This window comes from Apis cerana, linkage group LG8, assembly GCF_029169275.1.
Source record: "Apis cerana isolate GH-2021 linkage group LG8, AcerK_1.0, whole genome shotgun sequence".
Taxonomy (NCBI): domain Eukaryota; kingdom Metazoa; phylum Arthropoda; class Insecta; order Hymenoptera; family Apidae; genus Apis; species Apis cerana.
The window spans coordinates 9,223,012-9,238,638 of NC_083859.1; the positions used below are offsets into that span (position 1 = coordinate 9,223,012).

At 25.1% G+C, this 15,627-nt stretch overlaps 4 protein-coding genes across 13 annotated transcripts; 3 read left to right on the plus strand and 1 right to left on the minus strand.

Annotated features, from left to right (window-relative positions):
* The first annotated feature begins 59 nt into the window (after window positions 1-59).
* On the plus strand, window positions 60-1,231 carry LOC107992958 (large ribosomal subunit protein eL31). 2 transcript variants are annotated; one of them, XM_017049098.3, is made up of 3 exons: window positions 60-333; window positions 705-931; window positions 1,045-1,231. In XM_017049098.3, exons 1-3 carry the CDS (start codon window positions 184-186, stop codon window positions 1,193-1,195), a joined length of 528 nt encoding a protein of 175 aa, XP_016904587.2. In that variant the 5' UTR covers window positions 60-183; the 3' UTR covers window positions 1,196-1,231. The 2 variants fall into 2 exon arrangements, with proteins under 2 accessions (XP_016904587.2, XP_016904588.1); XM_017049099.3 differs by having other exon boundaries at window positions 304-395.
* A 289-nt stretch (window positions 1,232-1,520) lies between these two features.
* LOC107992957 (protein phosphatase 1 regulatory subunit 14C) lies at window positions 1,521-5,255 on the plus strand. 3 transcript variants are annotated; one of them, XM_017049097.3, is made up of 5 exons: window positions 1,521-1,753; window positions 2,950-3,167; window positions 3,249-3,338; window positions 3,410-3,451; window positions 3,737-5,255. In XM_017049097.3, the coding sequence occupies exons 2-5, from the start codon at window positions 2,958-2,960 to the stop codon at window positions 3,776-3,778; spliced, it is 384 nt and encodes a 127-aa protein (XP_016904586.1). In that variant the 5' UTR covers window positions 1,521-1,753; window positions 2,950-2,957; the 3' UTR covers window positions 3,779-5,255. The 3 variants fall into 3 exon arrangements, with proteins under 3 accessions (XP_016904586.1, XP_016904585.1, XP_016904583.1); XM_017049096.3 differs by having other exon boundaries at window positions 1,521-1,747; XM_017049094.3 differs by having other exon boundaries at window positions 1,522-1,753; window positions 2,954-3,167.
* Window positions 5,256-7,180: 1,925 nt separating this feature from the next.
* On the minus strand, window positions 7,181-10,698 carry LOC107996502 (brahma-associated protein of 60 kDa). Of its 7 annotated transcripts, none has more exons than XM_017054574.3 (8): window positions 10,542-10,678; window positions 10,241-10,440; window positions 9,798-9,929; window positions 9,559-9,734; window positions 8,873-9,218; window positions 8,602-8,799; window positions 8,071-8,329; window positions 7,181-7,986 (listed from the first exon to the last, which is right to left on the minus strand). In XM_017054574.3, exons 3-8 carry the CDS (start codon window positions 9,909-9,911, stop codon window positions 7,580-7,582), a joined length of 1,500 nt encoding a protein of 499 aa, XP_016910063.1. In that variant the 5' UTR covers window positions 9,912-9,929; window positions 10,241-10,440; window positions 10,542-10,678; the 3' UTR covers window positions 7,181-7,579. The 7 variants fall into 7 exon arrangements, with proteins under 7 accessions (XP_016910063.1, XP_061934731.1, XP_016910062.1 ...); XM_062078747.1 differs by having other exon boundaries at window positions 8,873-9,203; window positions 9,798-9,932; XM_017054573.3 differs by having other exon boundaries at window positions 9,798-9,932.
* Window positions 10,699-12,914: 2,216 nt separating this feature from the next.
* On the plus strand, window positions 12,915-15,026 carry LOC107996505 (muscle-specific protein 20). Its single transcript, XM_017054581.3, has 4 exons — window positions 12,915-13,435; window positions 13,831-14,042; window positions 14,186-14,306; window positions 14,703-15,026. The coding sequence occupies exons 1-4, from the start codon at window positions 13,406-13,408 to the stop codon at window positions 14,892-14,894; spliced, it is 555 nt and encodes a 184-aa protein (XP_016910070.1). The 5' UTR covers window positions 12,915-13,405; the 3' UTR covers window positions 14,895-15,026.
* The last annotated feature ends 601 nt before the right edge of the window (window positions 15,027-15,627 follow it).

The following is a 15,627-nucleotide window of genomic DNA, read 5'->3' on the forward strand; positions in this document are numbered from 1 at the left end:
ATAGAATATTGATTTTTACTGTATATAAAGATTAAATTTATATTTTATGTAACATGATTAGCTAATATATGCATTTTAAGTGGTTTCATGTAAAAAAAAAATATGAATATAAAAGATTATAAAATATTAAATGAATAATTTTTATATTATATATTTACGTATATTTATATATTTAATATATTAATGACAAATTATGAGAGAAAAAAGAAACAAATTTGTTTTAATTATAAGGATATTTTATTCAGTAAATTTTATCAATATTTATCACAAGCTGATGAGTTTAGGAACGCTAAGATCTATAGTTCTTTTACATTCAAGCGTATAAACGAAAAGGTACTGACAGTTTCATTTAAAATAAAATCAAGAAACATCTATCTATGTATTCTTAATAATAAGTAAATTTTGATATAATTACGTCAAATAATTACTACATAATAATACACGTTTAATATTATTCTTAATAATATAACATATTTTATAATTAGAATATATAAATGCAATGCTATTTTGTTTATTACTTTTCCTATACTAATATAATTTAAATAATTATAAAACTTAATATTTTGTGATATATTAGTTTTATAATATATATATTCTATATTTTTTTTTAATTCTATTTTATAAATTCTTTTTTTTTTTTTTATTATTGGAGATTGGTTATGTCATATCGTGACATTTTAAGTTTGAAAAATATTTGTTTTTAGCATAAAATGGCTAAATCTAAGGAAAAAAAAGGTAAAAGTGCTATGAGCGAGGTTGTGACTCGTGAATATACAGTGAATCTCCACAAACGTCTCCATGGTGTTGGATTTAAAAAGCGTGCTCCACGAGCTATTAAGGAAATTCGCAAATTCGCTGAAAAACAAATGGGAACTCCAGATGTGAGAATTGATACACGACTTAATAAACAACTTTGGTCTAAAGGAATTAGGTAAATTTTATATATTTAATTCTAATTAATTTTAATTAATTCTAAATTAAAACTAAATATTTAAATTATACATGTTAAATATGATTAATTTAAATAATATTTTATAATTTTAGGAATGTACCATTTAGAGTTCGTGTACGATTAAGCAGAAGAAGAAATGATGATGAAGATTCTGCAAACAAATTGTATACTCTTGTTACTTATATACCAGTTGCTTCCTTTAAGGGTTTGCAAACAGAAAATGTTGATGCCAGTCAAGATTGATTTATTTTTGATTAATAAATAATTTATCTCAATTTATTTGTATACTACTATTTTTTTTATTTTTTTTTTCCATTTAATTTCGATATAATTTTAGAAATTTTTCATTGTTTATTAATTGCTTAATTTCATTATAAATAAAGCAAAATGTAAATTTACATTAAAATGAGATATAATTCATTGTTAAATTAAAGCTATTTTAAATTTATATATGTATATCACATGTGTATATATATATATATATATATATATACATGAAAAAGCAATGTGATTTAATTATTAAAACAATTTTAATTGGAATATTGGAATATTTTTGATTGGAATATTTCTATGATATTCTTCTAAATAATAAATTTCCTATGTCAAAATGTCCCTAGTTAATTCGAATTATAATTCGTCATATAATAGGGATATTTTATATGGTATGATATATGGTAACTCTTAGTGTAGAAATAATATCACTTATGACTAACTTCAAGAAAGTTTATTCGTATGGATTCGGACATTACGATACTGTATTACGATTCGAATAGTTTACATTCTGAGATAGAAGAAGTGAGTGTAAGTAATATCAAGTGATTATACAAACATGCGCTAATAATATTATTTTTTTATTAATTCATGTATTCATAATGGAATAATATAGGTTTGGTTTTTGTTTATATTATGCTGACATGAGTTTGCTGATTTATTAAAATATCAAACGCGAATCTATCTAGCCTTATCGCTTTATTTACACAATTGTCGGTACAATTTTTTTTTTTATTTTAATTTATCGTATCACATTTTATCAGACTATTAATAATTTATTCATAATTTTATTTCGATATTTCTTAAGTATTTGTATAGCCAAAGCGTCGTATTTCATCGAGGTTGCATTTACATTCAATAACGTTTGAGATAATAAAATCAGGAGCCCATTGTTTATTGTAGCATGCAAAAGACGGTTAGCATGTGTGTGATTTTTCATATCCTTAAGTGAAAAAATAATATTTATGATTGATTTATGCGCAATAATTATGTGTTTTCATTAATTTGATTCAATTTGTTAATCGATTAGGCGATTATTTTTTGTCAAATAAATCATGCACATAATTAATTCCATGGGAACAAATATGAATGCGTTAAGAAAAAGTTTCTTGTTCTCACATTTTTTTTTACTTTTACTCATTTATTATTCAATTTTTATTGTAACAGTTTTATTCTTTTTATGCGATTTATTAATACAGTGAATTGTAATTATTTTTTTTGTATTAGAAAAAGAAAGAAAATAATCAAAAGATAAAAAAAAATATATAAAAATTTGTGTTTACTTTTTATCTGTTCTTTAATACAATTTTTGTTCTCATAAAATTAAAATGTATTCGAGTTTTATTTTATGTAATTATTTTTTTGTAAAATATGCATTATATGCCACAAAATAATAAAGATATTTAGATGGACATACATATATAAAGATACTCTCTATGTACTTCAATACATTTCTTTCATACTTTCCTTTTTCCTTTATCCTTTCCTTCTAATATTGTAATTATTTTATTAACTATCTATCTAACATTTCTTATTAAATATTTATAATGCTATTAAATACATGAATGCTATTAAACTTTTAAGGATTGTTTTAAATAAATTTTTAAAAAGATACATACATTAAGATATATGCAATTTTTTATTCTTAATTTAAAATTTTTATTTTTATTTTTTCAATTTTTTATTTTATTGTATAATTTTTTCTATATTTTTTTTTAAATTATTAGGTAGTTTTATGATGGAAGGAGGTGGAGTACTTACAGCAGAACGCAGTCCAGCACGTGCAAATTTGCATGTAGCTTTTACTGAAAAAGGAGAAGTAAAGGAACGCAGGGAAAAATTTTTAACAGCTAAGTATGGATCTCATCAGATGTCTCTTATTCGTAAAAGACTTGCAGTTGAAATGTGGTTGTTTGATGAGTTAGAAAAATTATATGAATCAGTTGTAAGTTAAAATTCATGCATCTTGTAATTGAAAATCACAATATTAAAAAATAATTATAATGACCATTTTTTTAATTTGCAGAATGAAAGTGGTAAAAATCGAGAAGTTGAAATTGATATAGATGAACTTCTTGATATGGATAGTGATGAACATAGACGAAGATTTTTGCAAGTATGTAAATATATGTTAAATAATTATTATCAGAATATAAATTGCTTATTTATTATTTTGTTTTCTATTAGGAATTACTAGTTGATACAAAGAAACCACCACATGATATAAATGTAAGTAAATCTATCTTAATAAACTTTGTAACTATCTTAATCTCTTTGTTACTAATATTGTTATAATACTATTTTTCTTAAAACTAATACTTCACTTTTATTATTTTCTTAAAATTGACTTTGTGACTAGTTTTCATTAATTCTATCTAAAAATAGCATCATATATTTTTAATGAATTAATAATCTTGATCATAGTGTATTTTTTATGATTTTAAAATTATAATTTTACTCATAAACTTGTACTTGTCACTAACAAAAGTTTATATATTTATTTATATGTTTCAGAAATTCATTAATGATTTACTTGAAAAAGCTAAAACACTTTGAAGAACTTCTGTGTTCTTCTTAACACTTAACGTGTTTGCAAGGACTTTTTTGAAGCATTAATAAATTTGCTCAGATTTGGAACGAGTCAAAGACATATTCAAGCCTTAACGAGTTGCGCACAACTCGCGACTCAAATGCCACTTTATTATACTTGGATCGAATTTAATGAGGAAAAGAAAAAAAGAAAAAATCCATCAAATGACTTTGCACATTTTTATTCTAGCGTATATTATTTCATATTGAAATCGTAAGCATTAGTATCTGACTTATCTCAGTACAACGGCTAACTTTGTTAGTTATTTATGTGCGCATCGCATATCAAGTAATAAACCTCACAGTACACGGAACTGCCTTGCTGTACGATCCATCCAATGTGATGTATAGTAGAAAACATTCTTCTACATTCTAGTTTTGTATGCATTCTATACTCCATTGTTCGTAGTAATATTTATGTTATTAAGAATGATTAACTAACAAAATATTTCCAAACTGTAACTATACCAAATAATTTCTATGCATATCCTATGTTTATTGAATTATCCCAACTGAGAATATGATTAGGTTAAAATAATCAATTTTTTTTATATTGTAGTGTAATGAATTATTACAACTTTTTATTTATTTTAGAAGATATTTTAAGAAGATTAGATATGCAAAATTTCGCATCGAATGCTTATATTAATTAAAAAAAAAAAAAAAAAAGAAAATCTGTTTGATAATATAATAAAAGCGTGTATGTTTCAGATGATATTATCACTGGCATAGTAATAATTAAAACGTGGAAATGACACCTATCGTTGCTCCAGAACCGAATCAGTATTGAAAATTATTATGAAGTAAAAATTTATTCTATTGTAAGTTTTATTATGATTCTTTTTTCCTTTTGAATAACAGTTGATTAAAATTCGATAGAAGTTTTTGTTAAGTCGTTAAAAAAAAATATAAACATTCCTAAATAAAAAAGATTAAAATTTTTAGATTCTAATATTGTATCGATAATCTTTTTAAATACTTTATTATTTATATAATCATGTTATTAATTTCAAGATTTTAAATTTATATTTATAGAGGTGTTATACTCGTTTAAATAATATTTAATCAATCTTTAATCAATTGTCTTGAAAAAAAAAGGAAATAGATGATGTATATAAATACAAATTCTTTATTTTGCCTCGTTTGGATAAAATAATTTGTAAACGCGTGATTATGTATAGATAGTACAAAAAAATTGAAATTTATAAAAATAAAATTCATTGTCACAATAGAGTGCAATTATAGGTGACATTTATACGGTTTATTGATGGTCATTTAACATACGAGCTATTGTGTAAAACGTATCCATAGTTATAAAAGAGGAAGGAAGTAAATTTAATAAATTTAATAAACTTCCGAAAACTTGAAAGATCTCTTGCACTGATGTATCTTGCATTATTACTTAAAACAAAAAAAAAAAAAAATAAAAAAAAGAAAGATAAAAGACTGCATAAATTAAATTTACCTTCCTCTTACATATATATGCATATAGATGCATATAGAATCATTATAAATGGCACATAGAATGATAAGATGGATATATTATCGAAGATCGAATACATAATATCGGATGTTGAATGAGAAATTATTAAACAGAGAATTTTGTGTTTACATTGGATAAAAAAAAGCAATACCTACATAATATATTAACGATATATCTTCAAATATCTTCAAATATCTTCAAAAAAAAAAAAACAAAAAAATAAAATATTTGAAGATTATATTTATCTTATATTGCGAAGAGAAGCGTACGATATTCGTTAGTATTATTAAGCTCCAGTTAAAGAAGAAGAAGAAAAAAAAGAAAATATAGAAGATGAACAAGAATGATTTTATCCAAACAAGGACTAATGATCATGATTATTTTATGAAATATATTTGAGTATATAAAGATTCATTTGCCATTTCATTGTTCGGCAAAGTGTAATCTTTATAAATCATGATCATAGAAAAATGTGTTTAGAATATCTCTCTACCTATCCTTAAAACTTTCATACAATTTAGATGAATATCTATTTAAGAGAAGGAGAAAACAAAATCTTGTCATCCAATTATATATATTTAAAACTTTATACGATGAAATATATGTGAATGTGTAATTAAGATTAGAAAAGTAAAATTATACAATAAACCTTGATCTGATGTAACAATGCAATTATGATGTGCTCGTTCATTTTGGTCGAGAAATTATATGATATACTATATTATCGATGGATTTTATGTTGAACGAACATGTCAAAATTTAATCAAAGTTTATTGTATTAGAAACGATACAATCAATTGGTGCACTTGTGATTTAACATTGTATGCGACCTTCGATAGAATTATCTTCATCGCATCGATACATCGATACATAAAAAAGGAAAATGAAAAAAAAGATTATGAAGTTTTTAAATTTTATCATCAGAAGAAATGTCGTATCACGACTTTTTTGTTTTTTTGTTCTACGTTATACGATAAAATAGAAACGTGATCAAATGCTTTACGTGTAATACTCGTCGGCATGTGAAAAATGTTTCGTAACATATACTTACATATGTATTGTTCCGGCTTCATGTATCTAAAAAAAGAAAAGCGTAGGAATTTGTGTGTAATTGAAATGATGCGATTTCAGGATTATTTTCTTGGCAAATAGTTTGGCAAAAAAAAAAAAAAAAAAAATATATAAAAAATACTTAATGTTTCGTAAAAAAAAAGAAAAAAAGGCAAAGAATAAATACGTATAAGATGGTACTGAAATTTCCCATCGTGTGAATGTTTGGAATGTTAATGTTGTAATATGGAATCAAATTCATAAAATTCATAATACTCTTAAGTAAAAGAAAAGCACTTTTACACCAATTAAAAATTCTTCCGCATTCGTGGTATGATAAAAAAAATAAATAAAAAAGTAAAAAAATAAAAAAAATAAATAAAAAAAATAAAAAAAAAGAAAAAAAATGAAAAAGATGAAATATTTAGAATGAATATTTAGAATTCGTGTTTTTTACGTTTTAAATTGGCGATATTGCCGTTTCCACGAAGAAACAATATTTTGCATCGACATGTACTGATTATGTAAGAGATTGTATTTACTTGCACAAACAAAATAAGAATTGAATAATAAAAAAATGTATTTCTTTTATTTTAATCAATAATCAAATTCTATAAATAAAAATTTTATATATTTTGGTTCATGGTAAGTATTATAATGGCAAATAAAACTTATAAAATTTAAAAAAAAATGTAATAAATTTTTTTTTAATTTTTGAATTAAATCATTAGAAAATTAAAATCAAAATTAAATTTTAAATGCAATAATTAAATTATTATAATAAAAATATTTATTTAAAATTAACATAAGGTCTAATTTAAAATAATTTCAGCGAATTATATCAAAGATTTATTCATTATATTATACAGAATTTATTATAGTGCGCATAGCGGATCGTAATACATATTCTCATAGAAAAAAACATCTGGGAAAATTACTTGAATAAACATATACGAGATCGATATACATTCGTGTAAATAAATCTGCAATCGTGAAGTTATTTCTTTAGTTATTACTATACATTTTTTTTTCATTATTTTGAACATTCGTAAAAATATGCCACTTGTATGGTATCATTCGTACTGTAACGTCATAGACTAACACTAAGTCAAGCGTAAGACACATTAATCGATCAGTTTCGCAATTGGAACAAGAAAAAGATTCATATAAATACTTTACATAGCGATGTTTCGAATTTGATATTTTAAATTCTCATACTTACGAATTCCTAATACCTATGAGTTTCTAATACCGAGCGCTTGTTCTAACTCCGCGCGTTTCTGTTGAACTTTTGTATAGAAATATCGACAAACGGCTTCCTGTGCCCATGGTTGATAATAAAATTCTGCTCTTCGTTCTTCTTCTGGATTTCCAACAACATCTATCATAGTTTTTAAATCCCTTGTTTGCGAAATTATCCATTTATTGATAAATTGTTGAGGATCTTTGACGAAGCTTAAGAAAAATTCTCGATTTGTTTTTAATTGGTTAATTGTTTCAACCGTTTCGTGAATTTTATTATCGAGACTCTGGATTTCCTGTTGACTTGCAGTGGAAAGTAAAAAGTTATTCATTTGCGTTTTTAATGTATCATCAACTTCTACATCTATATCATAACACGCAGTCTGCTTCGTTTCTGTACCTATTTTAAAACCCAATAAAAAGTATATTACAAAAATCTTAAAATATGAAATATCTGCATGTATTAATTATTATTGATAAATACCTTCAACACTGATAACATGATTAATTACGATTGGATCTGGCGGATGAAGTAATGGATTTAAACGTTGTGGTATTTCGGCAAATTTCATCCTTGAACAAGCAAATATTTGCTCTAAATACTTATCACAATTTATAAATTCCCTTTCATGGCTGTCTTGAAGTTTATGTGTCTTTATATATTGCCAAAGAGCGGATATGATAACGGGTCGCGTTTGGGTATGTACACCTAAAAGCCGTGCTAATCTAGGATCTAATTTAAACTGCAACCAAAAAATTTTTCTTAAATTTTAGTCATATTTACATTTTTATTTTATTTAATTATATTAGAAATATGTAAAAAATTTTTATCTTCATTTTAAATTATAAAAATTATGATATTCGTATTTTGAGAAGTTTTTTTTAATATTTCAATTTGGTCAGATATTTATTTTTTGATTTTGTACATTCAAGTTTTTATGCAAGTTTTATTAGTAGTAATCAAGTAAATAAAGAATGAATAAAAAAATATAAAGAAAAATATAAAGAAAGTTACCTGTAAAGGTTGGTAGTCAAGAAGTAAAAGAATAGTGCATTGAACATTTTTATCTCCAGGTCTTTTTACTTGAAAACCATCTGTTTCTTGTGTTGTTAATGTGCGATGCCATTCAACTAAGTGATTATCAGGCCCATATAGATCTCTATCTAATTCTATAACTAAACTTTTAAAAAAGGAAGAAAACTTTCTTTTCACCTAAAATTGAAATATATATTAATATTTTGCATTTTTAACAATCGTTTATTTCTTCTTTTACAATAATTTTCACCTTATTAGGATCATTTTTTGTATCGTCTAAAAGACGTCCTTCAACTCTAAGTTCCCAAGATGCAACTGATCCTTCTTCGCCTTCACCAGCTTCTTTTGCCGGATAAAATGTATTAGAAATAAATATCCGTAATTTTCTTTTTTGTTTCATTGGACGTTTTAGAGCTTCTTGTATATCGAGTCGTTTTCTCATTATAGTCGCGTCTAATTTTCTTTCAAATGCGAGTAAATCCATGTAAGCCTGAGATTCAGGTACTAAATCGCGCACTTTTTGTGGCAATATTTTATCTGCCAACTTTTTCTTCTTCTTGGATGTGGAATGTGAAAAATCACTGTTCCAAAAATACCTATATGAGTTTGTGTAAAAATCATAGATTCAAAAATCAATAAACCAATTTTGAAGCTTATGAAATGCAGTGAAGTTCCTGGTGAATTTGGTGAATGGTTTTTTTAAATATTGCAATTTCAATGACAAAAAAAAATTAATAATCCAATGATTAAAAAATCAAATTAACCAATTGACATATTGTTTTTTGAAATATGAAATAATAAATATTAAGAATTATTTTTTAATAAAAATGATTAATCAATGCATTTATTAATAATTTAATGCAATGAGTTAATGAGCAAAATAATATAAATACAAATGCAAAATTTAATAAAATCATGCATTATTAATGCACTTACGGTTTCTGTTGTGACATAGGAATACGTTGATCTGCACTTCTTTTCCCAACTGGTGGAGTAGGCATAGGTCCTTGACGCATATTTGAATAAGGTTGATTTGCTCTTATTATACTAGCTGGTCCAGGTCCTGCATTGGCCATTTGTGGAGGAGGAGTAAATCCAGATCTCTGTTGCATCTGCATAATGAATTGATTTATAAATTTACTTTATTTAATTTAATTTATTTATTAAATACTTACAGGAAAATTTGGACCAGAATACTGTCGAAGATTTGGTGGTACAGATGATGCTGCATATCTTTGTGGAGGAGGACCATTATTCCCTGTATTTGGTACAGGAAATCTTTGTGCCATGTTTCTTTGGTGATTATCCTACTGATTGAAATCAATAAACTTTTTATATATACAAGTATTCTTAAATTGTTTATGATTAATAAGTATAATTGTTATACAAAATAAATATAATGTAAATTAAATTATTCATATTTTATTATTATAACAAAATCATACGAGTACTATCAAAATGTACAATAGTTTATTAAAAAAGTAAATTTATTTACATCTTATTATTGTACATAAAATCGTTTATTTTTACAAAGAAATAAAAATTAATATCTTTTAAACATTGAAACTTTTCTGTCAAATCATTTGATAAATTAAAAACATAACCTTTAAAAGCGTACCTAATTATAACCTTACTTAGATCACAATTATTTATGTTATTTTATAAGTAATATAACATTATGAATTAATGATAAAATTCACAAAATGATAAGAAGATGAGAGTAAATATTAAACACTGTTAGAACTTTCGACAGATTTCATCCATCAGAATCGAGTGCATTTTTCTATCACAACACAGTTCTACTTGGAACGCTTCAAACTGCAATATTTTATGGCTTCATGTGAGTTGAAATATGGAAAAAGAAATAGAGAAAAAAAGAATATAAAATAAATCCTGTGAATAATGAAAAAATAACCTACGTTTTTAAAGCTTCTATCCACTTTCTGATACGTAAAGTAATAATATAAGTTGCCGAAAAGCGGTAGATTATGGATAAACAAGTTTTCTATTTCATCCTTAAGAGGGCATCATTGTTGTTGCATTTGAAGGGATTCTTTTTCTGTTAACTGAAGTGTGTAATGTAATTTTAAATTATTGAGTCTAATCAAACAAAAGAATCGATTTAGTATAATTAATAATCGATGAAAATGGTATATGAAATAAATTTTTATGAAAAAATAAATCTAAAATAAAACTATATTATATTAATATTTTTAAAAACCATTTTTATCACTTTATTTCTTATTCAAAAAATTTAATTATTTAATAAAAATTTATCATAACATAGATATTATGTTTTAATAAATCGAATAATGAAATTTTAATAACACATTATTTTCTTTAACATAACATTAAAAAAGTAATAAAATATATTTTTTTAAATATTTTAAATATTATTTATTAAACTTTTATTTATATTTTTCAATAGAATAATAAAAAGTTTTTTTGAAAAATTCATGTTATAAATTTCACAGATATTGATATAAATTTTCAAAATTCTTTACTATAATATAATAACACTTTGAATTCCTTTTAACATTGAATAAATGATTAATAGATATTAATAATAGAATACCTTGAATATTACGCGCATACGAATTCTCATAAAAATATAATAATAATTAATTCTAAATTGCGTAAAGATTTTATTTTGTACGATTCACATTTAAAGTATAAATATTTAAATTCAAAATTAAATATAAAGATTAAATATTGACAATTAATTTCATCTATTTTTCTTGCGAATCGTTAGAAAAGATAAAAATAATTTCCTATTTAACAGATTAACGTATTAAACGTATCATTATATTTACATTATTATACAGATTATATAGATTATATACACATTATATAGATATATTTTATCAAAAATTTCTAATAACAGATATAATATTGATATATAATGTTACTAAATGAACGAGCTTTTATAGTTTTTGATTTAAAAATATTCGAAATAATAAAAATTATTGAATTCGATAAAAAGTATATTGACAGCAAAAAGAGGAAATGAAAATACGCAGGATGTCGTGATTATATTTAAATCTGAGTCACTAGCTAACGATTTCGCCAGTGAATAATCTTTCATATCATCGAAATAAAAGTTATGATTGCACAATTCTTCATTTTTGTTTTTTGATAAAATTATTTAACATCTTTAACAAGATCTTCAATTTTAATTATGAAAAACGATTCTTCATAATTTTTTACAATTAAGAAATATCAATATTATCTAATTTAAATTTCATATGTATATGTATTTTAAAAGGAAAAGAATGATTTTAAAATATATGAATAATAACTATAAAGTGTTTATCATATTCCGGATATTTCTTATTTACTTTAATTTATAATAAATAATCAAACTTACAAACAAGAATATATATATTTTGTACATAAAAAAAATTGAATTTTTTTTTAGATTTAAAATTTTTTAAAATTTTTATATAAAAGCGCCATCTTCGATAAAAAATTTTAAATTATCTATATTTTGGCGGGTTTTTGTTGGCTCTCTACATAAATTCAAAAAGTAGATCAACGCAATAATAACTCGACCTATATAACGGTTAGTTATTTAAAGAAAAAACGTTTTAAAGAAAACACAACATCTTGCGTAAATTAAAATTTCTTTTTCCTTTTTAAATACTTTACTCATTTTATAGTATATGAAGAATCTAAGAAATAATATGATTATCTAATAAATCATATTGAGAATTTTTTAAATTTAAATCTTTAATAATTTGTAAAAATTTTTTTTTACTTATCATATACAATATTTTATTTATATTATTTTACTACAATTAAATTTAAAATTAGTCATTTTTTTAAAAATACTAAAAATGATAAAATGATAAAAAACTCATTTAAAAAATTTTTTAAAACTTATTTACAAAATTTAGATTTTATTATTATTATAAATATAATTCAACATAGTCAATACTTAAATAAATAACATGATTGATCGTTCAAAGTAAAAGAAAGAAATAAGTCAGTGAACAATCAGTATAATCAAGAAAACGGAAGTAGAATTTGCCTAGAATTAGTCAGCCTTTCAAGTCATTACCAATATTTCTACCAAAAAGGATCAAACAAACTATTGCACATTGCATATTGAAAATGTGAAACAAAGTACAGAATAAACTGTACAAAATAATCATTTTCCATATATATATATATACACACACACACAGATACTTGATTCATCTCATTTTCATTCAATTCCAAAATCATATTAATATCTCTCACATATATACATCTCTTCTTTTAACGATGAGTACTTCTTCAATCCTTTCTTAGAAAATTTCTTGGAATAAAATTATCGAAAAGTAAAACTTTTGACTTTTGACAACTATTCTTTGCAAAAGTGAACACCGTGTTGAAAGTGAACATCTGATGATCCCTGAGGATAATTCTCTAGAGTTTAAATATGCCCTTGCACTCTTGTTCACGGATTTCTTCTTAAATCTATGTGATCACATCCATTCCCATTGCATGTGGAACGATTCCCGTGTTTATCGTAGAGGTGCAGTTTGGCAGCCGCGATTTTGGAAATCCTACTATCCAAGTGAATAAGCCGCTAATATTAGATCGTCGAAAAGCGTGGAAAGCACGTACACGGACACGGATGTAGCGTGGTCTTTTTCGAAACACACGAGGTCTCCACCCGTGTTGGACACCTTCCTCCGGAGCGTGGGTCGTATTCCCGCCATCTTTCACGACTATAAGAGGGAGCAGCCCTCGGACCAAGCACTTCAGTCCTCTTCAAGAAACTACGCAGGATACAAGGATGGCTCTCGAACGTCAAGTGCGCGCCAAGGTATGATAACACGAGGATCTTTGTGCATCGTCGATCAGTAATCGTGGACGAATCGTTCAGTTCGCAGGGATCGTTGCAACTTAATCTCGCTCAGAATGGCTTTCCAAATTCCACTTTGTGAATTATTGTGACTTTTATTAACGGCATTACGGCGACAATTTGAAATTAAAATCGTATTTATTAAAGTTTTTACAAAGAGGATTTTCTTTTTTTTCTGGACATTTAAAATTTTTGGATTTGAAAACTTTGGACACAAGTTTCACGCGAGTATTAAACGAGTTTTACACGAGGGAAAGAATTTATATCATATATATGATATAATAATTGTATAAATTTTTATATACCAATGATCTTTATTCATGAGAATTATTATTTCATTTTAATTTTTCTCATAGATCGCTGCAAAGCGCAATCCAGAACAGGAAAAAGAAGCCCAAGAATGGATCGAGTCTATTTTGGGCAAAAAATTCCCACCTGGTGAACTGTTCGAGGATGTTATTAAGGATGGACAAGTGCTGTGTCATCTGATGAACAAGATTTCCCCAGGATCGATCTCGAAGATAAACAGCTCTGGTGGCCAATTCAAAATGATGGAAAACATCAACGCGTAAGATTTTGTTTTATGATAAATTAAAAATATAATGGTATAAATTAAAAAAAAATATTTAAAATATAATATTGCAGCTATGATAAATTTATTCATGGATTATATTATCTGGGAAAAGATTTTTAAATTCTATTTCGAATTAGGTTCCAAAAAGCTTTAAAGGATTATGGCGTATCTGACGTTGATGTATTCCAAACAGTCGACTTGTGGGAGAAAAAAGACATCGCACAGGTTGTGACGACTCTCTTTGCTCTTGGTCGTACGGTAAGTTAAATAAGAGTTGATTTATATATATTATTAAATATAAATGGAGCAATATCAATTACAGTGCATATTAGTTATAGCATCATGAATAATAGATATATAATGATATTAATGTCGTTACATATAATGAAATAGACGTATAACGTATAAGAAAGTAGCATTGAATATTTAACATGAATGAAGTAATCCATAAATGGATTAATAATATATTTCATGAATGGAATGAAATTCAGCATTGCTTCAAATTTCAATTCAAATTTTAGTTTTTCAAATTGAAAGCTTTTTCTTATATTAAATTTAAACTATCACTAATAATATTTCTTTAGTATTATTTTTGTAACTAATAACTTTTCTAAGTTCATTCGTTTCATGTGAAATTCTCCTTTTTTTCCATAGACGTATAAACACCCAGAATGGAAAGGACCCTATCTAGGACCTAAACCAGCTGATGAATGCAAACGTGAATTCACCGAGGAGCAACTACGTGCTGGGCAAACCGTGATTGGTCTACAAGCCGGTTCCAATAAAGGTGCTACCCAATCGGGTCAAAGCATTGGTGCCACCCGTAAGATTCTTCTAGGAAAGTAAATCCTAATTGGCTGGTTTAGATCCGAGAAAAATTTATATTTTGTATGTACGTGTATATATATATTGTACTTATTTTGTATTTTGTAATTAAATAATATATATATATATATATAACATATATTTATAATTTAAGAATGAATTGGTTTAATCAACGATATCCTTGACCCATTAGGTCCATCGGTATAATCCAGTAAGTCGGATATTTTTAATTTTCTTCTCAGTTTCTTCGAGAAGATTAGATAAAAATATGAGACAAAATGGTGAATAAAACAGATGGTTAGTAATAATTTTATTACATTGTTTAGTAGAAGCATCACGTGTAGTATTTTTGATCTCTAAATACAGATCTCACTTTTCTTAATTTATCGTATGATTTATTTTGATAGGTATTTTCGAAATTTTCGTTATTTCCAAATTTTCAAAATAGCAACTTTGTTTCTAAGAATCTCTAGATTGTCACTGATGCGTTTAATTGAGAATTAAATTTGATAAAAAAGTGTCACATTGTTGAAAAGAATAGAAAAAAAGGGAAAGGAGAGAGAGAGAGAGAGAGAGAAGCTAAGGGAGAAAAATTTTGGGAAAGACGATAAAATTTTAGCAAATCGTAACGACGTAAAGGATATAATTAGAACGAAAGGAATAAAAATATATGACTTTTCGAAGGTTATCGTGGTTTACAGAAAGATTTAGAATTTAGATTTTTATTTTTTGAAGAAAAAAAATAAACGAGATT

Bases quoted from the DNA above. Each gene is read 5' to 3' on its own strand.
- LOC107996505 (XM_017054581.3), top strand. From the start codon at position 13,406: ATGGCTCTCGAACGTCAAGTGCGCGCCAAG. The intron at 13,436-13,830 runs GTATGATAACAC...TTTTTCTCATAG, and splicing joins AACGTCAAGTGCGCGCCAAG to ATCGCTGCAAAGCGCAATCC. The intron at 14,307-14,702 runs GTAAGTTAAATA...TTTTTTCCATAG, and splicing joins TCTTTGCTCTTGGTCGTACG to ACGTATAAACACCCAGAATG.
- LOC107992957 (XM_017049097.3), top strand. From the start codon at position 2,958: ATGATGGAAGGAGGTGGAGTACTTACAGCAGAACGCAGTCCAGCACGT. The intron at 3,168-3,248 runs GTAAGTTAAAAT...TTTAATTTGCAG, and splicing joins AAAAATTATATGAATCAGTT to AATGAAAGTGGTAAAAATCG. The intron at 3,339-3,409 runs GTATGTAAATAT...GTTTTCTATTAG, and splicing joins ATAGACGAAGATTTTTGCAA to GAATTACTAGTTGATACAAA.
- LOC107996502 (XM_017054572.3), bottom strand. From the start codon at position 9,911: ATGGCACAAAGATTTCCTGTACCAAATACAGGGAATAATGGTCCTCCT. The intron at 9,219-9,558 runs GTAAGTGCATTA...AAACTCATATAG, and splicing joins CCTATGTCACAACAGAAACC to GTATTTTTGGAACAGTGATT. The intron at 7,987-8,070 runs GTATTTATCAAT...GTTTTAAAATAG, and splicing joins TCATGTTATCAGTGTTGAAG to GTACAGAAACGAAGCAGACT.
- LOC107992958 (XM_017049098.3), top strand. From the start codon at position 184: ATGACAAATTATGAGAGAAAAAAGAAACAAATTTGTTTTAATTATAAG. The intron at 334-704 runs GTACTGACAGTT...ATTTGTTTTTAG, and splicing joins TCAAGCGTATAAACGAAAAG to CATAAAATGGCTAAATCTAA. The intron at 932-1,044 runs GTAAATTTTATA...TTATAATTTTAG, and splicing joins CTTTGGTCTAAAGGAATTAG to GAATGTACCATTTAGAGTTC.